Here is a 25,914-nt window from a genome sequence, read left to right as displayed (position 1 = left end):
ATGGTAGGGAGATGGTCATGGTGGGGGGGGTGGTCATGGTGGGGGGGGGGGGGTCATGGTAGGGAGATGGTCATGGTGGGGGGGTGGTCATGGTGGGGGGGGGGTCATGGTGGGGGGATGGTCATGGTGGGGAGATGGTCATGGTGGGGGGTGGGGTCATGGTGGGGGGGGGTCATGGTGGGGGGATGGTCATGGTGGGGAGATGGTCATGGTGGGGGGGGGGGGGGGGGGGTCATGGTGGGGAGATGGTCATGGTGGGGGGGGGGGGGTCATGGTGGGGAGATGGTCATGGTGTGGGGGGGGTCATGGTAAGGAGATGATCATTATGGGGAGATGGTCATGGGGGGGGGGTCATGGTGGGGGGGTCATGGTGGGGAGACGGTCATGGTGGGGGGGGTCATGGTAAGGGGGGGTCATGATGGGGAGATGGTCATGGTGGGGGGGGGGTCATGATGGGGAGATGGTCATGGTGGGGGGGGGGTCATGGTGGGGGGGTCATGGAGGGGGGGGGTCATGATGGGGAGATGGTCATGGTGGGGGGGGGGTCATGGTGGGGAGATGGTCATGGTGGGGGGATGGTCATGGTGGGGGGGGGGGGGGGTCATGGTGGGGGGATGGTCATGGTGGGGAGATGGTCATGGTGGGGGGGGGGTCATGGTAGGGAGATGGTCATGGTGGGGGGGTGGTCATGGTGGGGGGGGGGGTCATGGTAGGGAGATGGTCATGGTGGGGGGGTGGTCATGGTGGGGGGGGGGTCATGGTGGGGGGATGGTCATGGTGGGGAGATGGTCATGGTGGGGGGTGGGGTCATGGTGGGGGGGGGGTCATGGTGGGGGGATGGTCATGGTGGGGAGATGGTCATGGTGGGGGGGGGGGGGTCATGGTGGGGAGATGGTCATGGTGGGGGGGGGGGGGTCATGGTGGGGAGATGGTCATGGTGGGGGGGGGGGTCATGGTGGGGAGAAGATCATTATGGGGAGATGGTCATGGGGGGGGGGTCATGGTGGGGGGGTCATGGTGGGGAGACGGTCATGGTGGGGGGGGTCATGGTAAGGGGGGGTCATGATGGGGAGATGGTCATGGTGGGGGGGGGGGGTAATGATGGGGAGATGGTCATGGTGGGGGGGGGTCATGGTGGGGGGGGGTCATGGTGGGGGGGTCATGGAGGGGGGGGGGTCATGATGGGGAGATGGTCATGGTGGGGGGGGAGTCATGGTGGGGAGATGGTCATGGTGGGGGGATGGTCATGGTGGGGGGGGGGGTCATGGTGGGGGGATGGTCATGGTGGGGAGATGGTCATGGTGGGGGGGGGGGTCATGGTAGGGAGATGGTCATGGTGGGGGGTGGTCATGGTGGGGGGGGGTCATGGTGGGGAGATGGTCATGGTGGGGGGGTCATGGTGGGGAGATGGTCATGGTGGGGGGGGGTCATGATGGGGAGATGGTCATGGTGGGGGGGGGGGTCATGGTGGTAAGATGGTCATGGTGGGGGGGAGTCATGGTGGGGAGATGGTCATGGTGCGGGGATGGTCATGGTGGGGGGGGGGGGTCATGGTGGGGGGATGGTCATGGTGGGGAGATGGTCATGGTGGGGGGGGGTCATGGTAGGGAGATGGTCATGGTGGGGGGGTGGTCATGGTGGGGGGGGGTCATGGTAGGGAGATGGTCATGGTGGGGGGGTGGTCATGGTGGGGGGGGGTCATGGTGGGGGGATGGTCATGGTGGGGAGATGGTCATGGTGGGGGGTGGGGTCATGGTGGGGGGGGGTCATGGTGGGGGGATGGTCATGGTGGGGAGATGGTCATGGTGGGGGGGGGGGGTCATGGTGGGGAGATGGTCATGGTGGGGGGGGGGGTCATGGTGGGGAGATGGTCATGGTGGGGGGGGGGGGGGTCATGGTAAGGAGATGATCATTATGGGGAGATGGTCATGGGGGAGGGGGTCATGGTGGGGGGGTCATGGTGGGGAGACGGTCATGGTGGGGGGGTCATGGTAAGGGGGGGTCATGATGGGGAGATGGTCATGGTGGGGGGGGGGGTCATGATGGGGAGATGGTCATGGTGGGGGGGGGGTCATGGTGGGGGGGGGGGGGGTCATGGTGGGGGGGTCATGGAGGGGGGGGGGGGGTCATGATGGGGAGATGGTCATGGTGGGGGGGGGGTCATGGTGGGGAGATGGTCATGGTGGGGGGATGGTCATGGTGGGGGGGGGGGTCATGGTGGGGGGATGGTCATGGTGGGGGGGGGGGTCATGGTAGGGAGATGGTCATGGTGGGGGGGTGGTCATGGTGGGGGGGGGGGGTCATGGTAGGGAGATGGTCATGGTGGGGGGGTGGTCATGGTGGGGGGGGGGTCATGGTGGGGGGATAGTCATGGTGGGGAGATGGTCATGGTGGGGGGTGGGGTCATGGTGGGGGGGGGGGTCATGGTGGGGGATGGTCATGGTGGGGAGATGGTCATGGTGGGGGGGGGGGGTCATGGTGGGGGGATGGTCATGGTGGGGGGGGGGGGTCATGGTAGGGAGATGGTCATGGTGGGGGGGTGGTCATGGTGGGGGGGGGGGTCATGGTAGGGAGATGGTCATGGTGGGGGGGTGGTCATGGTGGGGGGGGGGTCATGGTGGGGGGATAGTCATGGTGGGGAGATGGTCATGGTGGGGGGGGTCATGGTAAGGGGGGGTCATGATGGGGAGATGGTCATGGTGGGGGGGGGGGTAATGATGGGGAGATGGTCATGGTGGGGGGGGGTCATGGTGGGGGGGTCATGCAGGGGGGGGTCATGATGGGGAGATGGTCATGGTGGGGGGGGGGGTCATGGTAGGAGATGGTCATGGTGGGGGGGGGGTCATGGTGGGGGGGGGGGTCATGGTGGGGGGGTCATGGAGGGGGTGGGGTCATGATGGGGAGATGGTCATGGTAGGGGGGGGGTCATGGTGGGGGATGCTATGTTGGGGGAAGGAATCTCTGAGTAAAGAGGGGGAGGAGCTATGCGGAAACAATCAGGTAATAATATGGCAACATAACTCCGCCCTTCGGCTCGGTCTCCATCATAACTGCGGAGGGCGTGTCCCAATAGAGGAGGGGGCGTGTACAGTCATTGTAATAAGTATCAGAGGGGCACGTGTTGGGCGGGTCAATGGGTGGGCTGGAAACAAAGCTCCTCCCACCATCTCCCAGAATCCTCCGCTACTCCGTTCTGTCAGATTGCGGAAGTGAGAAAACCCCGCCCACAGGAGAGACTTCACCGATCATGGAGGTAAGAGAGGGGGAGGAGCCACGGTATAGAGGGGGGAGGGGAAAACCGGGATAAACAAAACCCCCCCTCCCCCCCACATCTTCTCTATGATGGACCCCAGAGATAGGAATGTCCCCTCCCCCCCACATCTTCTCTATGATGGACCCCAGAGATAGGAATGTCCCCTCCCCCCCCCACATCTTCTCTATGATGGACCCCAGAGATAGGAATGTCCCCTCCCCCCCACATCTTCTCTATGATGGACCCCAGAGATAGGAATGTCCCCTCCCCTCCCCCCCCCACATCTTCTCTATGATGGGACCCCAGAGATAGGAATGTCCCCTCCCCTCCCCCACATCTTCTCTATGATGGGACCCCAGAGATAGGAATGTCCCCCCCTCCCCCACATCTTCTCTATGATGGGACCCCAGAGATAGGAATGTCCCCTCCCCTCCCCCACATCTTCTCTATGATGGGACCCCAGAGATAGGAATGTCCCCTCCCCCCCCCCCACATCTTCTCTATGATGGACCCCAGAGATAGGAATGTCCCCTCCCCTCCCCCCCACATCTTCTCTATGATGGACCCCAGAGATAGGAATGTCCCCTCCCCTCCCCCCACATCTTCTCTATGATGGACCCCAGAGATAGGAATGTCCCCTCCCCTCCCCCCACATCTTCTCTATGATGGGACCCCAGAGATAGGAATGTCCCCCCCCTCCCCCACATCTTCTCTATGATGGACCCCAGAGATAGGAATGTCCCCTCCCCTCCCCCCCCACATCTTCTCTATGATGGACCCCAGAGATAGGAATGTCCCCTCCCCCCCCCACATCTTCTCTATGATGGGACCCCAGAGATAGGAATGTCCCCTCCCCTCCCCCCCCCCACATCTTCTCTATGATGGACCCCAGAGATAGGAATGTCCCCTCCCCTCCCCCCACATCTTCTCTATGATGGGACCCCAGAGATAGGAATGTCCCCTCCCCTCCCCCCACATCTTCTCTATGATGGACCCCAGAGATAGGAATGTCCCCTCCCCTCCCCCCACATCTTCTCTATGATGGGACCCCAGAGATAGGAATGTCCCCTCCCCTCCCCCCACATCTTCTCTATGATGGACCCCAGAGATAGGAATGTCCCCTCCCCTCCCCCCCACATCTTCTCTATGATGGACCCCAGAGATAGGAATGTCCCCTCCCCTCCCCCCACATCTTCTCTATGATGGACCCCAGAGATAGGAATGTCCCCTCCCCTCCCCCCACATCTTCTCTATGATGGGACCCCAGAGATAGGAATGTCCCCCCCCTCCCCCACATCTTCTCTATGATGGACCCCAGAGATAGGAATGTCCCCTCCCCTCCCCCCCCACATCTTCTCTATGATGGACCCCAGAGATAGGAATGTCCCCTCCCCCCCCCACATCTTCTCTATGATGGGACCCCAGAGATAGGAATGTCCCCTCCCCTCCCCCCCCCCACATCTTCTCTATGATGGACCCCAGAGATAGGAATGTCCCCTCCCCTCCCCCACATCTTCTCTATGATGGGACCCCAGAGATAGGAATGTCCCCTCCCCTCCCCCCACATCTTCTCTATGATGGACCCCAGAGATAGGAATGTCCCCTCCCCTCCCCCCACATCTTCTCTATGATGGGACCCCAGAGATAGGAATGTCCCCTCCCCTCCCCCCACATCTTCTCTATGATGGACCCCAGAGATAGGAATGTCCCCTCCCCTCCCCCACATCTTCTCTATGATGGACCCCAGAGATAGGAATGTCCCCTCCCCTCCCCCACATCTTCTCTATGATGGACCCCAGAGATAGGAATGTCCCCTCCCCTCCCCCCACATCTTCTCTATGATGGACCCCAGAGATAGGAATGTCCCCTCCCCCACATCTTCTCTATGATGGACCCCAGAGATAGGAATGTCCCCTCCCCTCCCCCACATCTTCTCTATGATGGGACCCCAGAGATAGGAATGTCCCCTCCCCTCCCCCACATCTTCTCTATGATGGGACCCCAGAGATAGGAATGTCCCCTCCCCTCCCCCCACATCTTCTCTATGATGGACCCCAGAGATAGGAATGTCCCCTCCCCTCCCCCACATCTTCTCTATGATGGACCCCAGAGATAGGAATGTCCCCTCCCCTCCCCCACATCTTCTCTATGATGGACCCCAGAGATAGGAATGTCCCCTCCCCTCCCCCCACATCTTCTCTATGATGGACCCCAGAGATAGGAATGTCCCCTCCCCTCCCCCCACATCTTCTCTATGATGGACCCCAGAGATAGGAATGTCCCCTCCCCTCCCCCACATCTTCTCTATGATGGACCCCAGAGATAGGAATGTCCCCTCCCCTCCCCCCCCCCCCACATCTTCTCTATGATGGACCCCAGAGATAGGAATGTCCCCTCCCCCACATCTTCTCTATGATGGACCCCAGAGATAGGAATGTCCCCTCCCCTCCCCCACACCTTCTCTATGATGGACCCCAGAGATAGGAATGTCCCCTCCCCCCCCCCCCACATCTTCTCTATGATGGACCCCAGAGATAGGAATGTCCCCTCCCCTCCCCCACACCTTCTCTATGATGGACCCCAGAGATAGGAATGTCCCCTCCCCTCCCCCCCCCCACATCTTCTCTATGATGGACCCCAGAGATAGGAATGTCCCCTCCCCCCCCCCACATCTTCTCTATGATGGGACCCCAGAGATAGGAATGTCCCCTCCCCTCCCCCACATCTTCTCTATGATGGACCCCAGAGATAGGAATGTCCCCTCCCCCCCCCACATCTTCTCTATGATGGACCCCAGAGATAGGAATGTCCCCTCCCCTCCCCCCACATCTTCTCTATGATGGGACCCCAGAGATAGGAATGTCCCCCCCCCCCACATCTTCTCTATGATGGGACCCCAGAGATAGGAATGTCCCCTCCCCCCCCACATCTTCTCTATGATGGGACCCCAGAGATAGGAATGTCCCCTCCCCCCCCACATCTTCTCTATGATGGGACCCCAGAGATAGGAATGTCCCCTCCCCTCCCCCCACATCTTCTCTATGATGGACCCCAGAGATAGGAATGTCCCCTCCCCCCCCCACATCTTCTCTATGATGGGACCCCAGAGATAGGAATGTCCCCCCCTCCCCCACATCTTCTCTATGATGGACCCCAGAGATAGGAATGTCCCCTCCCCTTCCCCCACATCTTCTCTATGATGGGACCCCAGAGATAGGAATGTCCCCTCCCCTCCCCCCCCATCTTCTCTATGATGGGACCCCAGAGATAGGAATGTCCCCTCCCCTCCCCCACATCTTCTCTATGATGGGACCCCAGAGATAGGAATGTCCCCTCCCCTCCCCCACATCTTCTCTATGATGGACCCCAGAGATAGGAATGTCCCCTCCCCTCCCCCACATCTTCTCTATGATGGACCCCAGAGATAGGAATGTCCCCTCCCCTCCCCCCACATCTTCTCTATGATGGGACCCCAGAGATAGGAATGTCCCCCCCCTCCCCCCACATCTTCTCTATGATGGACCCCAGAGATAGGAATGTCCCCTCCCCCCCCCCACATCTTCTCTATGATGGACCCCAGAGATAGGAATGTCCCCTCCCCCCCCACATCTTCTCTATGATGGGACCCCAGCGATAGGAATGTCCCCTCCCCTCCCCCCCCCCACATCTTCTCTATGATGGGACCCCAGCGATAGGAATGTCCCCTCCCCTCCCCCCCCCCACATCTTCTCTATGATGGACCCCAGAGATAGGAATGTCCCCTCCCCCCCCACATCTTCTCTATGATGGACCCCAGAGATAGGAATGTCCCCTCCCCTCCCCCCACATCTTCTCTATGATGGACCCCAGAGATAGGAATGTCCCCTCCCCCCCCCCCCACATCTTCTCTATGATGGACCCCAGAGATAGGAATGTCCCCTCCCCCCCACATCTTCTCTATGATGGGACCCCAGAGATAGGAATGTCCCCTCCCCCCCCACATCTTCTCTATGATGGACCCCAGAGATAGGAATGTCCCCTCCCCTCCCCCACATCTTCTCTATGATGGACCCCAGAGATAGGAATGTCCCCTCCCCCCCCACATCTTCTCTATGATGGGACCCCAGAGATAGGAATGTCCCCTCCCCCCCCCCCCACATCTTCTCTATGATGGGACCCCAGAGATAGGAATGTCCCCTCCCCTCCCCCCCACATCTTCTCTATGATGGGACCCCAGAGATAGGAATGTCCCCTCCCCTCCCCCCCACATCTTCTCTATGATGGGACCCCAGAGATAGGAATGTCCCCTCCCCCCCCCCACATCTTCTCTATGATGGGACCCCAGAGATAGGAATGTCCCCTCCCCTCCCCCACATCTTCTCTATGATGGACCCCAGAGATAGGAATGTCCCCTCCCCCCCCCCCCCACATCTTCTCTATGATGGACCCCAGAGATAGGAATGTCCCCTCCCCTCCCCCCACATCTTCTCTATGATGGGACCCCAGAGATAGGAATGTCCCCTCCCCTCCCCCACATCTTCTCTATGATGGACCCCAGAGATAGGAATGTCCCCCCCCTCCCCCCACATCTTCTCTATGATGGGACCCCAGAGATAGGAATGTCCCCTCCCCCCCCCCACATCTTCTCTATGATGGGACCCCAGAGATAGGAATGTCCCCTCCCCCCCCCCACATCTTCTCTATGATGGGACCCCAGAGATAGGAATGTCCCCCCCCCCCCACATCTTCTCTATGATGGACCCCAGAGATAGGAATGTCCCCTCCCCCCCCCACATCTTCTCTATGATGGACCCCAGAGATAGGAATGTCCCCTCCCCTCCCCCCCACATCTTCTCTATGATGGGACCCCAGAGATAGGAATGTCCCCTCCCCCCCCACATCTTCTCTATGATGGACCCCAGAGATAGGAATGTCCCCTCCCCTCCCCCCCCACATCTTCTCTATGATGGACCCCAGAGATAGGAATGTCCCCTCCCCCCCCCCACATCTTCTCTATGATGGGACCCCAGAGATAGGAATGTCCCCTCCCCCCCCCCACATCTTCTCTATGATGGGACCCCAGAGATAGGAATGTCCCCTCCCCCCCCCACATCTTCTCTATGATGGACCCCAGAGATAGGAATGTCCCCTCCCCTCCCCCCCCACATCTTCTCTATGATGGACCCCAGAGATAGGAATGTCCCCTCCCCTCCCCCCACATCTTCTCTATGATGGGACCCCAGAGATAGGAATGTCCCCTCCCCTCCCCCCACATCTTCTCTATGATGGGACCCCAGAGATAGGAATGTCCCCCCCCTCCCCCACATCTTCTCTATGATGGGACCCCAGAGATAGGAATGTCCCCCCCCTCCCCCACATCTTCTCTATGATGGGACCCCAGAGATAGGAATGTCCCCCCCCTCCCCCACATCTTCTCAATGATGGACCCCAGAGATAGGAATGTCCCCTCCCCCACATCTTCTCTATGATGGACCCCAGAGATAGGAATGTCCCCTCCCCTCCCCTCCCCACATCTTCTCTATGATGGACCCCAGAGATAGGAATGTCCCCTCCCCTCCCCCCCACATCTTCTCTATGATGGACCCCAGAGATAGGAATGTCCCCTCCCCCCCCACATCTTCTCTATGATGGACCCCAGAGATAGGAATGTCCCCTCCCCTCCCCCACATCTTCTCTATGATGGGACCCCAGAGATAGGAATGTCCCCTCCCCTCCCCCACATCTTCTCTATGATGGGACCCCAGAGATAGGAATGTCCCCTCCCCTCCCCCACATCTTCTCTATGATGGGACCCCAGAGATAGGAATGCCCCCCCCCCCACATCTTCTCTATGATGGGACCCCAGAGATAGGAATGTCCCCTCCCCCCCCACATCTTCTCTATGATGGGACCCCAGAGATAGGAATGTCCCCTCCCCCCCCACATCTTCTCTATGATGGGACCCCAGAGATAGGAATGTCCCCTCCCCTCCCCTCCCCACATCTTCTCTATGATGGACCCCAGAGATAGGAATGTCCCCCCCCCCCCCCCCCCCACATCTTCTCTATGATGGACCCCAGCGATAGGAATGTCCCCTCCCCCCCCCCACATCTTCTCTATGATGGACCCCAGCGATAGGAATGTCCCCCCCCCCCCACATCTTCTCTATGATGGGACCCCAGAGATAGGAATGTCCCCTCCCCCCCCCCACATCTTCTCTATGATGGGACCCCAGAGATAGGAATGTCCCCCCCCCCCCCCACATCTTCTCTATGATGGGACCCCAGAGATAGGAATGTCCCCTCCCCTCCCCCCACATCTTCTCTATGATGGGACCCCAGAGATAGGAATGTCCCCCCCCTCCCCCACATCTTCTCTATGATGGGACCCCAGAGATAGGAATGTCCCCTCCCCTCCCCACATCTTCTCAATGATGGACCCCAGAGATAGGAATGTCCCCTCCCCCACATCTTCTCTATGATGGACCCCAGAGATAGGAATGTCCCCTCCCCCCCCCACATCTTCTCTATGATGGACCCCAGAGATAGGAATGTCCCCTCCCCTCCCCCACATCTTCTCTATGATGGACCCCAGAGATAGGAATGCCCCCCCCACATCTTCTCTATGATGGGACCCCAGAGATAGGAATGTCCCCTCCCCCCCACATCTTCTCTATGATGGAGCCCTGGGGGATGGGAATGACCCCCATGTTTCCTATGTTGTGTCCCAGGGTGGATGATAATGACCCTCCTATTCTCCATGTTGGGACCCCAGGGATGGTAATGACCCCCCCCCCCTTTGTTGCACTGCAGGGGATGATAATGACCCCCATATTCCCCATGTTGGACTGCAGGGGATGGGAGTGACCCCCATGTTGGGTGTCTTGCAGATGGCGGTGAGCTTCGATGAGGTGGCGGTGTATTTCTCGGAGGAGGAGTGGGCGGGTCTGGAGGAGTGGCAGCGCCGGCTCTACAAGGAAGTGATGAAGGACAATGTGGAGTTGGTGACCTCAGTGGGTGAGTTGCTCTTCTTGGTGGGGTATTTGGGGCCATCATAGAGGGGTAACAATACAAAGAAGAAGAGAGGAGAAGGTTTCCTCCCTCCCGGTACAAGAATCTTCCCAGCCGTCCGACCAGCCAATCATCTTCCCAGATTTCACCATAAAAATGGTTCATTATCTCCCAAAGAGGACTCTTCTCTGAATGCCTTCCTGACGTGTCACAGAGAGCCTCCATCTCAGTCCAGGAACTAAATGGGGACCCCTGGTCCTTGATTGTTACCCCGGATGACAGTGACCCTAGATGGTGGTGACTGCATGATGATGAATTATGGCGAACTGACTAATGGTGACCCTGACTTATGATGACCCTCAGTAACCATCGCCCTGGATAATGGTAACCCCAGATGGCATCAGTGATAGATAATGATTGACCTGGCTGATTATGACCCTGGATGGCGGTGCTCCTGGATGATGCTAAGCCTTGTTGACCATTGTTCTGGATGATGGGGACCCCAAATGATGGTGGTCTTGGATGAAAGTGGGCCTGAATGACTGTTGTCTTGGATGAATGTGACCCGGAAAGATGGTGGTCTTGAATGAGGGTGACCCCGAATAATGGTGGTCTTGGATAAAGGTGACCCCGAATGATAGTGGTCTTGAATGAGGGTGATCCCGAATAATGGTGGTCTTGGATGAGGGTGACCCTGAATTATGGTGGTCTAGGATGAGGGTGACCCTGAATTATGGTGGTCTAGGATGAGGGTGACCCTGAATTATGGTGGTCTTGGATAAAGGTGACCCCGAATGATAGTGGTCTTGGATGAGGGTGATCCTGAATTATGGTGGTCTAGGATGAGGGTGACCCTGAATTATGGTGGTCTTGGATAAAGGTGACCCCAAATGATAGTGGTCTTGAATGAGGGTGATCCCGAATAATGGTGGTCTTGGATGAGGGTGACCCTGAATTATGGTGGTCTAGGATGAGGGTGACCCTGAATTATGGTGGTCTAGGATGAGGGTGACCCTGAATTATGGTGGTCTAGGATGAGGGTGACCCTGAATTATGGTGGTCTTGGATAAAGGTGACCCCGAATGATAGTGGTCTTGGATGAGGGTGATCCTGAATTATGGTGGTCTAGGATGAGGGTGACCCTGAATTATGGTGGTCTTGGATAAAGGTGACCCCGAATGATAGTGGTCTTGGATGAGGGTGATCCCGAATAATGGTGGTCTTGGATGAGGGTGATCCTGAATGATGATGGTTTTGAAAGAGGGTGGTCTTGAACGATGGTTCACACCTAACAGTGGTGGTCTTGGATAGGCCTGCACGATATTGGAAAAAAAATATATTGCGATATTGTGGGACCCGTCCTTTATATGGAGAAATATAAAGGAGGTTGGCTGCAGCCCACTTCAGAATATAACCCTGGAAGGGGTTATATAATAGATTATAAAAAGGAAGAGGAAGTGATTGGTGCTGCCAGTATATATGTGAAATACAATAAATAATCTATATTGACATGGTGTGTATAAAAAAAAAGGGAAAAGTAGATGTATGTATGTATGTATATGTATGTATGTATATGTAGAGGAAAATAAATTATTAATATATAAATATATAAAATCACCTCTGAATTATTAATAATTTATTTTCCTCTACACATACATACATCTACTTTTCCCTTTTTTTTTATACACACCATGTCAATATAGATTATTTATTGTATTTCACATATATACTGGCAGTAGTAGGAGGAGGTTGGAGCGGTGGATTAGAAAGGAGCACAGCCGCATACATTACATTACTCACTCGTCTCGTGCAGGCTGCAGCCCGCCCCACACATTCAGTGAGTCTCACTCTCCGCCCTAGTTTTCTCAATGGCACATTCAGGGAGCCAATCACGCCGTGAGTAGCAGCACAGCGAACCAATCAGGTGTGCAGGCACGCATGATTGGTTAGCTGTGCAGCTGCTCACGGCGTGATTGGTTGCCTAAATGTGCCATTGAGAAAACTAGGGCGGAGAGTGAGACTCACTGAATGTGTGGGGCGGGCTGCAGCCTGCAGTGGATTGGATGTGAGTTCTCCTCCGACCTAACACGCCTAACACGGAAGTCTGCGAATCCTCCTGTCCTCCTCCGAGTCCCTCCCCCTGCCTATGCAAATATCGTGACCTCGGCGATATGAATATCGCCTACGGCCACAGAACGATAGTCGATATCATATCGACTATCGTTCAGCCCTAGTCTTGGATGAGGGTGGCCCTGAATAACTGTTGTCTTGGATGAGGGTGACCCTGAATGATGGTGGTCTTGGATAAGGGTGGCCCTGAATGACTGTTGTCTTGATGAAGGTGACCCTGAATGATGGTGGCTTTGGATGACGGTGACCCCGAATTATGGTGGTCTTGGATAAAGGTGACCCCGAATGATGGTGGTCTTGAATAAGGGTGACCCCGAATGATGGTGGTCTTGGATGAGGGTGACCCCGAATGATGGTGATCCTGAATGATGGTGGTCTTGGATGAGGGTGACCCCGAATGATGGTGGTCTTGGATGAGGGTGATCTTGAATGATGGTGGTCTTGGATGAGGGTGACCCCGAATGATGGTGGTCTTGGATGAGGGTGACCCCGAATGATGGTGGTCTTGGATGAGGGTGATCCCGAATGATGGTGGTCTTGGATAAGGGTGATCCTGAATGATGGTGGTCTTGGATGAGGGTGATACTGAATGATGGTGGTCTTGGATGACGGTGGCCCTGAATGACTGTTGTCTTGGATGAGGGTGACCCCGAATGATGGTGGCCTTGGATGATGGTGATCCTGAATGATGGTGGTCTTGGATGAGGGTGACCCCGAATGATGGTGGTCTTGGATGAGGGTGATCCTGAATGATGGTGGTCTTGGATAAGGGTGATCCTGAATGATGGTGGTCTTGGATGACGGTGGCCCTGAATGACTGTTGTCTTGGATGAGGGTGACCCCGAATGATGGTGGCCTTGGATGAGGGTGACCCCGAATGATGATGGTCTTAGATGAGGGTGACCCTAAATGATGGTGGTCTTGAATGAGGGTTACCCCGATCGATGGTGGTCTTGGATGATGGTGACCCCTAATGTAGTGTAAGATTTTACATACGATGGACATGGCAGTCTGATGCTCACTTTGTGGTGGATTGGGGAGGGGGGGCACTGACTTATGTGCCTGCATGGTGGGGGCCTTCTTCTCAGTACAGTGAAATCCTCCCTGTCTTTCTTATCAGGTCTTCTCCTGCAGGGACTCAGGTTCTCTAAAATGGGGCCAGAAGAGACACCCAAACTGATAAAAAGAGAAAACTCTCCCCAGGAACTCCACCATGGTAAGCGACATATGGAGAGAGGATGGATGGAGATATTGAAGGAAAGGTGTTAGAGGAGAGGGGTGGATGAAAGGAAATTGGGAGTAGAGGACAGACAAGAAGAGGCCTAGCTGGGTATATAGGGGGGTAGATAGTGAGGATGGGAGTGCAGGACAGGTGGGGAGAGCTCTGGATGGAGTTATTGGCGATAGATGGAGGGAGAACGGAGATATTGGCGATGGCTGGAGATAATGGCGATGGCTGGAGGGAGGATAGAAAAACTGGCGATGGATGGAGGGAGGATTGAGATACTGGCGAAGGATGGAGGGAGGATTGAGATATTGGCGATGGATGGAGGGCAGACGGAGATACTGGCGATGGATGGAGGGCGGACGGAGATACTGACGATGGATGGAGGGCGGACAGAGATACTGGCGATGGATGGAGGGTGGATGGGGATACTGGCGATAGACTGAGGGCGGACGGAGATACTGGCGATGGATGGAGGGCGGACGGAGATACTGGCGATGGATGGAGGGTGGATGGGGATACTGGCGATAGACTGAGGGCGGACGGAGATACTGGCGATGGATGGAGGGCGGACGGAGATACTGGCGATGGATGGAGGGTGGATGGGGATACTGGCGATAGACTGAGGGCGGACGGAGATACTGGCGATGGATGGAGGGCGGACGGAGATACTGGCGATGGATGGAGGGCGGACGGAGATACTGACGATGGATGGAGGGCGGACAGAGGTACTGGCGATGGATGGAGGGCGGACGGAGATACTGACGATGGATGGAGGGTGGATGGGGATACTGGCGATAGACTGAGGGCGGACGGAGATACTGGCGATGGATGGAGGGCGGTCGGAGATACTGGCGATGGATGGAGGGCGGACGGAGATACTGACGATAGATGGAGGAAGGGAGGATGGAGATACTGGCGATAGACTGAGGGTGGACGGAGATACTGGCGATGGAGGGCGGACGGAGATACTGGCGATGGATCGAGGGCGGACGGAGATATTGGCGATGGATCGAGGGTGGACGGAGATATTGGCGATGGCTGGAGATATTGACGATGGCTGGAGGGAGGATAAGGATATCTTGGTTCAACTGGATGGTCATTTTTCAACCAGACTAACTATATTGGTGATGAATGAAGGGATGATGGAGATATTAGCGATAGAGGGAGGGAGGATGGAGATATTGTTGATGGATGGAGGGTGGATGAGAGTGGAGCACAGGCAAAGAGAGAACTGGATGGATATATTAGGGGATAGATGAAGGGAGGATAGGACAGTAGAGAAATCTCAATGGCAATAGAGGGAGGATGAGAGATATCTAGATGGATATTTAGGGGTAGATAGAGGGAAGATGAAAGTGGAGGACAGATAGGGAGAGATCCAAATGGAGATATTGGGGGTAGATGGAGGGAGGATCTGGATGCATACTGTATATTGTGATTTAGATGAGGAGAAGATAGGAGTGGAGGACAGGAAGGCATTGACCTAGAAGAAGATATTCAGGATTGATGGACGGAGGATAGAAGTGGAGAACAGACCGGAGATCTGAATGTAGATATTGGGGGGGGGGGAGAGGGAAGAGATAGTGGAGGACAGATAGGTAGAGATATGGGTGAAGATAGAACCAGATCTAGATGGAGATATCAAGGAGCAGATGGAGGGAAGAAGAGAATGGAGGACAGACGGTAGTGGTCTGGATGGAGATTTATAAAGTGTTGGATGAAGGCTATGTTGACATTGAAGGACAGATGGGGAGAGATTTGGATAGAGATATTGGGGGGTAGATGGGGAGAGATTTGGATAGAGATATTGGGGGGTAGATGGAGAGAGGTTTGGATAGAGATATTGGAGATATTGGGGGGTAGATGGGGAGAGATTTGGATAGAGATATTGGGGGGTAGATGGAGAGAGGTTTGGATAGAGATATTGGGGGGTAGATGGGGAGAGATTTGGATAGAGATATTGGGGGGTAGATGGAGAGAGGTTTGGATAGAGATATTGGGGGGTAGATGGGGAGAGATTTGGATAGAGATATTGGGGGGTAGATGGAGAGAGATTTGGATAGAGATATTGGGGGGTAGATGGAGAGAGGTTTGTATAGAGATATTGGGGGGTAGATGGGGAGAGGTTTGGATAGAGATATTGGAGGGTAGATGGAGAGAGGTTTGGATAGAGATATTGGGGGGTAGATGGGGAGAGGTTTGGATAGAGATATTGGAGGGTAGATGGAGAGAGGTTTGGATAGAGATATTGGGGGGTAAATGGAGAGAGGTTTGGATAGAGATATTGGGGGAGTAGATGGGGAGGATTTGGATAGAGATATTGGGGGGTAGATGGAGAGAGGTTTGTATAGAGATATTGGGGGGTAGATGGGAGAGGTTTGGATAGAGATATTGGGGGGTAGATGAAGAGAGGTTTGGATAGAGATATTGGGGGGTAGATGGGGAGAGATTTGGATAGAGATATTGGGGGGGTAGATGGAAGAGAGGTTTGTATAGAGATATTGGGGGTAGATGGAGAGAGATTAGGATAGAGATAATTGGGGGGGGGGTAGATGGAGAGAGGTTTGTATAGAGATCTTGGGGTTAGATGGGAGATTGATATTGGGGGTAGATGGGGAGAGATTTGATAGAGATATTGGGGGGTAGATGGAGAGAGTTGTATAGATATGGTATTGGGGATTTATAGATATTGGAGTTGGAGAGATTTGGATAGATATTGGGGGTAGATGGAGAGTTTGTATAGAGATATTGGGGGGTAGATGGGAGAGATTTGGATAGAGATATTGGGGGTAGATGGGGAGAGATTTGGATAGAGATATTGGGGGGGGGTAGATGGAGAGAGGTTTGTTGAGCTATGGGAGGTATTACTCAGTCACAATTGTTGACTCATAGCGCAGAGTCACGCTGGAGAGATTTGGTAGATATTGGGAGATAGGTATTGCCCCTCGCGCAAAGATACAATCGCAGATATTGATGGATTAGAGATCCGGGCATCGGCTCGAAACACTTTGTGTATTTATTACTCAGTCTTCCTTCATTTCCACGATTCCCTGATAGCTGAAACAGGCGAAAGATAGTGAGCTATTATAATGGAGGCTTTTCTTGCCTGCCGGGCCTAGCTAAGAGGCTGACAGCCAGAGTGGATAGATATTAATGGAGGTTTTTGGGGGTGGATGGAGGGAGGATGAGAGTGATTGACTGGTAGGGGGACTAGATAGAGATATTGGGGGTAGGTGGAGGAGGATAGGGGGACTTTACTCCAATTCCCCACAATACATTGCGGTGGTAGAAAGGAGGATGGATGGCGGAGCTGGCCAGTTCAGGAAGAAGGAGTGTCAGAGAGCAGTGGGATAGATGGTGATTGGAGGACAAATGGACCAGGCCACCAGGTTGTGGGAGTGTTGGGGATCAGTGGGATGGATGGTGGTTGGAGATTGAATGGGAGGAGACAGCCCTTATTTTCTATGTCAGCTCATGTGAGATAGTGGTGATTGGAGGAGATGGACAGGTTTGGTAGTGGGAGTGTCAGAGAATGGTGAGATAGGTGGTGATTGGAGGAGATGGACAGGTTGGGTAGTGGGAGTGTCAGAGAATGGTGAGATAGGTGGTGATTGGAGGAGATGGACAGGTTGGGTAGGTGGTGATTGGAGGAGATGGACAGGTTGGGTAGTGGGCGTGTCAGAGAATGGTGAGATAGGTGGTGATTGGAGATGGACAGGTTGGGTATTGGGAGTGTCAGAGAATGGTGAGATAGGTGGTGATTGGAGGAGATGGACAGGTTGGATAGGTGGTGATTGGAGGAGATGGACAGGTTGGGTAGTGGGAGTGTCAGAGAATGGTGAGATAGGTGGTGATTGGAGGAGATGGACAGGTTGGATAGGTGGTGATTGGAGGAGATGGACAGGTTGGGTATTGGGTGTGTTGGGAGTGGATGGACAGGTTGGGTATTGGGCATGTTGGGGAGCGGATGGACAGGCCGGTATTGGGATTGTTGGGGAGTGGATGGACAGGTTGGGTATTGGGCGTGTTGGGGAGTGGATGGACAGGTTGGGTATTGGTAGTGTTGGGAGTGGATGGACAGGTTGGGTATTGGGTGTGTTGGGGAGTGGATGGACAGGTTGGGTATTGGGTGTGTTGGGGAGTGGATGGACAGGTTGGGTATTGGGAGTGTTGGGAGTGGATGGACAGGTTGGGTATTGGGCGTGTTGGGGAGTGGATGGACAGGCCGGGTATTGGGTGTGTTGGGGAGTGGATAGACAGGTTGGGTATTGGGTGTGTTGGGAGTGGATGGACAGGTTGGTATTGGGTGTGTTGGGGAGTGGATGGACAGGTTGGGTATTGGGAGTGTTGGGAGTGGATGGACAGGTTGGGTATTGGGCGTGTTGGGGAGTGGATGGACAGGCCGGGTATTGGGTGTGTTGGGGAGTGGATGGACAGGTTGGGTATTGGGTGTGTTGGGGAGTGGATGGACAGGTTGGGTATTGGGTGTGTTGGGGAGTGGATGGACAGGTTGGGTATTGGGCGTGTTGGGGAGTGGATGGACAGGCCGGGTATTGGGATTGTTGGGGAGTGGATAGACAGGTTGGGTATTGGGCGTGTTGGGGAGTGGATGGAAAGGTTGGGTATTGGGTGTGTTGGGGAGTGGATGGACAGGTTGGGTATTGGGAGTTTTGGGGAGTGGATGGACAGGTTGGGTATTGGGTGTGTTGGGGAGTGGATGGACAGGTTGGGTATTGGAGTGTTGGGAGTGGATGGACAGGTTGGGTATTGGGAGTTTTGGGAGTGGATGGACAGGTTGGTATTGGGAGTTTTGGGGAGTGGATGGACAGGTTGGGTATTGGGTGTGTTGGGGAGTGGATGGACAGGTTGGGTATTGGGTGTGTTGGGGAGTGGATGGACAGGTTGGGTATTGGGAGTGTTGGGGAGTGGATGGACAGGTTGGGTATTGGGCGTGTTGGGGAGTGGTGGACAGGTTGGGTATTGGGTGTGTTGGGGAGTGGATGGACAGGCCGGTATTGGGAGTGTTGGGGAGTGGATGGACAGGTTGGGTATTGGGAGTGTTGGGGAGTGGATGAACAGGTTGGGTATTGGGTGTGTTGGGGAGTGGATGGACAGGTTGGGTATTGGGTGTGTTGGGGAGTGGATGGACAGGTTGGGTAGTGGAGTGTTGGGGAGTGGATGGACAGGCCGGGTATTTGGGAGTGTTGGGGAGTGGATGGACAGGTTGGGTATTGGGAGTGTTGGGGAGTGGATGGACAGGTTGGGTATTGGGTGTGTTGGGGAGTGGATGGACAGGTGGGTATTGGGTGTGTTGGGGAGTGGATGGACAGGTTGGGTATTGGGTGTGTTGGGGAGTGGATGGACAGGTTGGGTATTGGGCGTGTTGGGGAGTGGATGGACAGGCCGGGTATTGGGCGTGTTGGGGAGTGGATGGACAGGTTGGGTATTGGGCGTGTTGGGGAGTGGATGGACAGGTTGGGTATTGGGAGAGTTGGGGAGTGGATGGACAGGTTGGGTATTGGGCGTGTTGGGGAGTGGATGGACAGGTTGGGTATTGGGCGTGTTGGGGAGTGGATGGACAGGTTGGGTATTGGGTGTGTTGGGGAGTGGATGGACAGGTTGGGTATTGGGTGTGTTGGGGAGTGGATGGACAGGTTGGGTAGTGGGAGTGTTGGGAGTGGATGGACAGGTTGGGTATTGGGAGAGTTGGGGAGTGGATGGACAGGTTGGGTATTGGGAGTGTTGGGGAGTGGATGGACAGGTTGGGTATTGGGTGTGTTGGGGAGTGGATGGACAGGTTGGGTATTGGGCATGTTGGGGAGTGGATGGACAGGTTGGGTATTGGGTGTGTTGGGGAGTGGATGGACAGGTTGGGTATTGGGAGAGTTGGGGAGTGGATGGACAGGTTGGGTATTGGGAGTGTTGGGGAGTGGATGGACAGGTTGGGTATTGGGTGTGTTGGGGAGTGGATGGACAGGTTGGGTATTGGGCATGTTGGGGAGTGGATGGACAGGTTGGGTATTGGGTGTGTTGGGGAGTGGATGGACAGGTTGGGTATTGGAAGAGTTGGGGAGTGGATGGACAGGTTGGGTATTGGGAGAGTTGGGGAGTGGATGGAAGGGTTGGGTATTGGGTGTGTTGGGGAGTGGATGGACAGGTTGGGTATTGGGTGTGTTGGGGAGTGGATGGACAGGTTGGGTAGTGAGCATGTTGGGGAGTGGATGGACAGGTTGGGTATCGGAATATTTACTGAGATTAGTATATTTCTCCCTCTCTAGGTGTCCCTGACTTTAAAATGATTATAAAGGAGGAGAAGGAGGAGGAGGGGTCTCTGGTGTCCGGCCGGCAGCAGTACAGCTTTATTGGTAAGAGGCAGGAAGGACGGAGAGACTTCTAGAGATGTCTGTCAGTGAAAGGGTTAATCCACCATGTTTGTCTGGACAGCTCTATAGGGAGCTTCCCATTCTCATCCCTATCCTCCCTACTCTAGGGCAAGTCACATGACCCCCATCAACTGACTCAGTGATTGCCCATTGGTGAGTGTGCAGAGCCCCTCCCATCCCTCACAGCCTCAACCCTGACAGCTCAGAATGGAGGGGCCGTAACCCAACTCAACCCAGAAACTTCTACCGCTGCATTCTATGCAGCATATTCAGTGCCTGCTGAAGTACAAAAAACCCTCAGCATTGGTGTCAGTGATCACAGCAGTAACCCCAACATTAGTGTCAGTACTGTTACTCCCCCCTTCTTACATTGGTGGCAGTATTGTTACTCCACACCCCTTACATTGGTGGCCGTACTGTTACTCCCACCCCCCTTACATTAGTTTAAGTACTGTTACCCCCACCCCTTACATTGGTGTCAGCACTGTTACTCCCCCCTCCTTACATTGGTGGCAGTACTGTTACTCCCCCCTCCTTACATTGGTGTCAGTACTGTTACCCCACACCCCTTACATTGGTGTCAGTAGTTACTCCCCCCTCCTTACAGTGGTGGCAGTACTGTTACTCCCCCCTCCTTACATTGGTGGCAGTACTGTTACTCCCCCCTCCTTACATTGGTGGCAGTACTGTTACCCCCCCCCCACCCCTTACATTGGTGTCAGTACTGTTACCCCACACCCCTTACATTGGTGTCAGTACTGTTACTCCCCCCTCCTTACATTGGTGGCAGTACTGTTACTCCCCCCTCCTTACATTGGTGGCAGTACTGTTACCCCCCCCACCCCTTACATTGGTGTCAGTACTGTTACCCCACACCCCTTACATTGGTGTCAGTACTGTTACCCCACACCCCTTACATTGGTGTCAGTACTGTTACTCTACCCCCCTCCTTACATTGGTGGCAGTACTGTTACCCCCCCCACCCCTTACATTGGTGTCAGTACTGTTACCCCACACCCCTTACATTGGTGGCAGTACTGTTACCCCACACCCCTTACATTGGTGTCAGTACTGTTACTCCCCCCTCCTTACATTGGTGGCAGTACTGTTACTCCCCCCTCCTTACATTGGTGGCAGTACTGTTACCCCCCCACCCCTTACATTGGTGTCAGTACTGTTACCCCACACCCCTTACATTGGTGGCAGTACTGTTACTCCCCCCTCCTTACGTTGGTGTCAGTTGTTGTGGAAAATTTGATTGTGGACATTTCTTTAGTTAAATAGTCATAATGTCTCCCAGTGTCAGTTTTACCGGTAATCGCTACTCACAGTGATTATCGCTTTAACTGTCATTGCAGGAAAGACTTGTTAGTGAAAACCTTCCATTGGATGAGATGGCATAATACAAAGAGAGTCCATCGCACAGATCTATACCCGCCATTCGGGGCCCCGTACTGCGGAGATATGTTTGTGATATGGAATTCTTATCATTTTACCAAGATTCATGGATGGCATCTTTTAGTCATATTCGGATCCGTATGACTGAAACACTGCTGCTATTGTCTTATGCAGATAAAGCCTCATCAACTGGAACAAATAGAATTAAATTTGGTTTATATATATGAACCAAGTTTAATGGGATCCACTAACAGGTAATGGATCCATGTTTATGGATTGACATGAATGAACAATGAGAAGCCATGTGCTCTGTTCTTTGTGGCAGTTGGGATTCCCTTTGTTCAGTCGTGTCCATTCATGGGCATCTACTCCACAGTTCCATTGTACTTTTTGAATGTATACATGTTCTGTGATTGGTGGTCTTGAAGCCACTCCCTGTAACCCCCCTTTTGTCCACTTGCTGTAAATAAACCAAACCCTGTCAGGAAACTCACACAACAGGAAGCAGCACACACATGGACACAGACCTCACACAGCCATGCATGCATGCACACACAGAAACTCTCATACACGCACACATCCATTTGCTCTTACCAACACTCACGCATCCACACACACATACATACACATATACATACCCAGAGAGAGAGACCCGGCAGATGGCATCAATATGACCCAGCGTGTCTGTTACTTTTTTTGTCGCCGAGCGCTTGGTAAACCGTTACACAAAAGAGCGGTACATTTGTACTTTTCAGTACAAGGGTTTAATGGCGCTTGGTGCGTATTAATCTTGAGCGCACTGATCGGGTTTCTATGCCCCAAGCCCTATTAATTTCCACGACACAGTACTGTTACTCCCCCTCCTTACATCGGTGGCAGTACTGTTACACCCCCCCTTACATTGGTGTCAGTACTGTTACTCCCCCTCCCCCTCTTACATTGGTGGCAGTACTGTTACTCCCCCCTCCTTACATTGGTGGCAGTACTGTTACTCCCCCCCTCCTTACATTGTTGGCAGTACTGTTACTCCCCTCCTTACATTGGTGGCAGTACTGTTACTCCCCCCTCCTTACATTGGTGGCAGTACTGTTACTCCCCCCTCCTTACATCGGTGGCAGTACTGTTACACCCCCCCTTACATTGGTGTCAGTACTGTTACTCCCCCTCCCCCTCTTACATTGGTGGCAGTACTGTTACTCCCCCCTCCTTACATTGGTGGCAGTACTGTTACTCCCCCCCCTCCTTACATTGTTGGCAGTACTGTTACTCCCCTCCTTACATTGGTGGCAGTACTGTTACTCCCCCCTCCTTACATTGGTGGCAGTACTGTTACTCCCCCCTCCTTACATTGGTGGCAGTACTGTTACTCCCCCCTCCTTACATTGGTGGCAGTACTGTTACTCCCCCTCCTTACATTGGTGGCAGTACTGTTACTCCCCCTCCTTACATTGGTGGCAGTACTGTTACTCCCCCCACCCCTTACATTGGTGGCAGTACTGTTACTCCCCCCTCCTTACATTGGTGGCAGTACTGTTACTCCCCCTCCTTACATTGGTGGCAGTACTGTTACTCCCCCCCCCCTTACATTGGTGGCAGTACTGTTACTCCCCCCTCCTTACATTGGTGGCAGTACTGTTACTCCCCCTCCTTACATTGGTGGCAGTACTGTTACTCCCCCCCCCTTACATTGGTGTCAGTACTGTTACTCCCCCTCCTTACATTGGTGGCAGTACTGTTACTCCCCCCTCCTTACATTGGTGGCAGTACTGTTACTCCCCCCTCCTTACATTGGTGGCAGTACTGTTACTCCCCCCTCCTTACATTGGTGGCAGTACTGTTACTCCCCCCTTACATTGGTGGCAGTACTGTTACTCCCCCCCTTACATTGGTGGCAGTACTGTTACTCCCCCTCCTTACATTGGTGGCAGTACTGTTACTCCCCCCCTTACATTGGTGGCAGTACTGTTACTCCCCCGTTACTCCCCCCTCCTTACATTGGTGGCAGTAATGTTACTCCCCCCCTTACATTGGTGGCAGTACTGTTACTCCCCCCTTACATTGGTGGCAGTACTGTTAGTCCCCCCCTTACATTGGTGTCAGTACTGTTACTCCCCTCCTCCTCCTTACATTGATGGCAGTGACAATGATCTAGAAGTTGCGGCAGGGAAAGTCACCCAGTAGGGGGCAGTATGTAGTGGGGGAAGATGACAGTTGGAGGGTGATTTCTCCACCACATACCATGGAGGGTAGAAGGAGGGGCGGCTCTGGGCAGTAATTGATCTAAGAGTGTATGTGCTGAGATCTGTGGATGGTGTCTCCATGGTAACGGTTGTTTGTCTGCGGCAGGCACAGATATCCGGATCACCTCCCCGTTCCCGAGTGATTCCCGTCCTCGCCTCCGCCCCGGCACCCTGATCCAGGACTTGGCGGACCGGCCGTATTCCTGCACCGACTGTCACCGCAGCTTCCTGCGCAAATCCCACCTGACCAGCCACCAGCGCACGCACCGCGGGGAGCGGCCGTACCCCTGCGAGGTGTGCGGGAAGAGCTTCCATTACCGCCACCACCTGGTGGGCCACAAGCGCATCCACACCGGGGAGAAGTTATATTCCTGCCAATACTGCGGCATCAAATTCAACCACAAAGGGAACTACCAGACCCACACCCGCCTGCACACGGGCGAGCGCCCCTTCTCCTGCGACCTGTGTGCAAAAAGCTTCAACCGCAAGGCGGATCTCATCACACACTGCCGGATCCACACCGGGGAGCGGCCCTTCACCTGCGCCGAATGCGACAAGAGCTTCAGCCGCAAGCAGCACCTGGTGATCCACCGCCGCCGGCACACCGGAGAGACCCCGTTCCCCTGCGACCAGTGCGATCAGAGATTCGCCCACCGCAAGGCGCTAATGAGACACCAGGAGGTGGTTCACTCCACGCAAAGACCGCACAGCTGTGCCGAGTGCGGGAAGGGGTTCGCTTGCCGCTCCCACCTTCTCTCTCACCAGCGGGTTCACCAAAATGGCGCGGTGGGCGGGGAGAAGCCGTTCTCCTGCGATCAGTGCCGCCGGAGCTTTGTAGCGCAGCCCCATCTGCACGCCCACCAGAAGTCGCACGGCAGAGGGAGCGGAGAGCGGCCGTTCACCTGCGCTGACTGCGGGAAGGGGTTCAGCAGCCGGCAGTACCTGAGCCGCCACGAGAAGATTCACACCGGGGAGCGCCCCTTCCGCTGCGACGTGTGCGGAGACAGCTTCATCCAGAAACCCAACCTGGAGCGCCACAAAGGGATCCACAGCGGGCAGCGCCCCTTCCCCTGCACCGTCTGCGGTGGCAGCTTCTTCCGCAAACACAACCTGGTGCGACACCAACGCATCCACACCGGAGAACGCTTACATTTCAGTTGTAAGGTGTCACAGCCGGTCACGTCTCCGCAGGGGGGGCAGGGCGGCTGTCACAGTGGGGTGGGGCCACTAGAAAATCCCTGTAAAAATGTCTGCTGTAACCGCACGCGCTCCGAGCAATGAGGAGCTCTACAACTGACAGAGGACACGGCAGCATGAGGCTGTAAGGGGGGGTCATGTGATATGAGGCCACGACAGAGAGGATCATGTGACACGAGGCCACGACAGAGATGGGGTCATGTGACACAAGGCCACGACAGAGGGGATCATGTGACACGAGGCCACGACAGAGGGGATCATGTGACACGAGGCCACGACAGAGGTGGGGTCATGTGACACAAGGCCACGATAGATAGGGGGTCATGTGACACAAGACCATGACAGAGGGGGGATCATGTGACATGAAGCCACGAGAGAGGGGAGATCATGTGACGCGAGGCCATGAGAGAGAGAGGGGGCCATGTAACACAAGGCCACGAGAGAGGGGGGATCATGTGACACGAGGCAGGGTCATGTGACAGGAGGCCATGAGAGAGAGGGGGTCATGTGACAGGAGGCCATGAGAGAGAGGGGGTCATGTGACAGGAGGCAATGAGAGAGAGGGGGTCATGTGACACGAGGCCATGAGAGAGAGGGGGGATCATGTGACAGGAGGCCATGAGAGAGAGGGGGTCATGTGACACGAGGCCATGAGAGAGAGGGGTTCATGTGACATAAGGCTGCAAGAGAGAGGAGGGTCATGTGACATGAGTCAATGAGACAAACAAGTTTGCACATTCGATGACAGTGAGGGGAGGCGGGTTGGGATGAGCGATGGATATGGCGGTGGTAGGGGGGTAAATAGGCCAGTGTGAGAAATGTAAGCGGGGGGGGGGGGGTGTCAGACTGGCATGTGTGATGTATGCATGCAGGTAGGTGTGACTGGTGGCATGTGATGGACTGCACATGTCACCTACTTGGGGGTGGGGGGGGGGGGACAATACGGCAAAGATGACATACAGGTACATGGGAAGGGGGGGGGGGCACGTAGACCCGTGATGGAAAAGGGGAATGATTGGTTGGCACATGTAAAGAACAATGGGGGAAGGGAAGTTGTAGATATCTTTTGTGGGTACGCATTGAATTGCTGTGTCAG

The 25,914-nt window shown here is 54.9% G+C and overlaps 2 protein-coding genes across 2 annotated transcripts in view; one reads left to right on the top strand and one right to left on the bottom strand.

Annotated features, from left to right (window-relative positions):
- The window catches only part of LOC309556128 (uncharacterized protein), a 419,953-nt gene that overhangs the window by 381,104 nt on the left and 12,935 nt on the right, over positions 1-25,914 (bottom strand). The window lies entirely within an intron of this gene.
- LOC309556126 (uncharacterized protein) lies at positions 3,193-24,923 on the top strand. Its single transcript, XM_082258475.1, has 5 exons — positions 3,193-3,253; positions 10,122-10,248; positions 13,493-13,588; positions 19,879-19,965; positions 23,728-24,923. The coding sequence occupies exons 1-5, from the start codon at positions 3,248-3,250 to the stop codon at positions 24,900-24,902; spliced, it is 1,491 nt and encodes a 496-aa protein (XP_082114601.1). The 5' UTR covers positions 3,193-3,247; the 3' UTR covers positions 24,903-24,923.

Source organism: Pelophylax lessonae (assembly GCF_965119305.1).
Source record: "Pelophylax lessonae genome assembly, chromosome: 5".
In the NCBI taxonomy this organism is placed as follows: domain Eukaryota; kingdom Metazoa; phylum Chordata; class Amphibia; order Anura; family Ranidae; genus Pelophylax; species Pelophylax lessonae.
Note: the sequence above shows the minus strand (reverse complement) of the source record. Positions and strands in the feature narration are given on the sequence as shown.

Excerpts from the sequence above, each read along its gene's own strand:
- LOC309556126 (XM_082258475.1), top strand. Across the intron at positions 13,589-19,878 it reads TCCCCAGGAACTCCACCATG|GTGTCCCTGACTTTAAAATG; the intron begins GTAAGCGACATA and ends CTCCCTCTCTAG. Across the intron at positions 19,966-23,727 it reads GCAGCAGTACAGCTTTATTG|GCACAGATATCCGGATCACC; the intron begins GTAAGAGGCAGG and ends TGTCTGCGGCAG.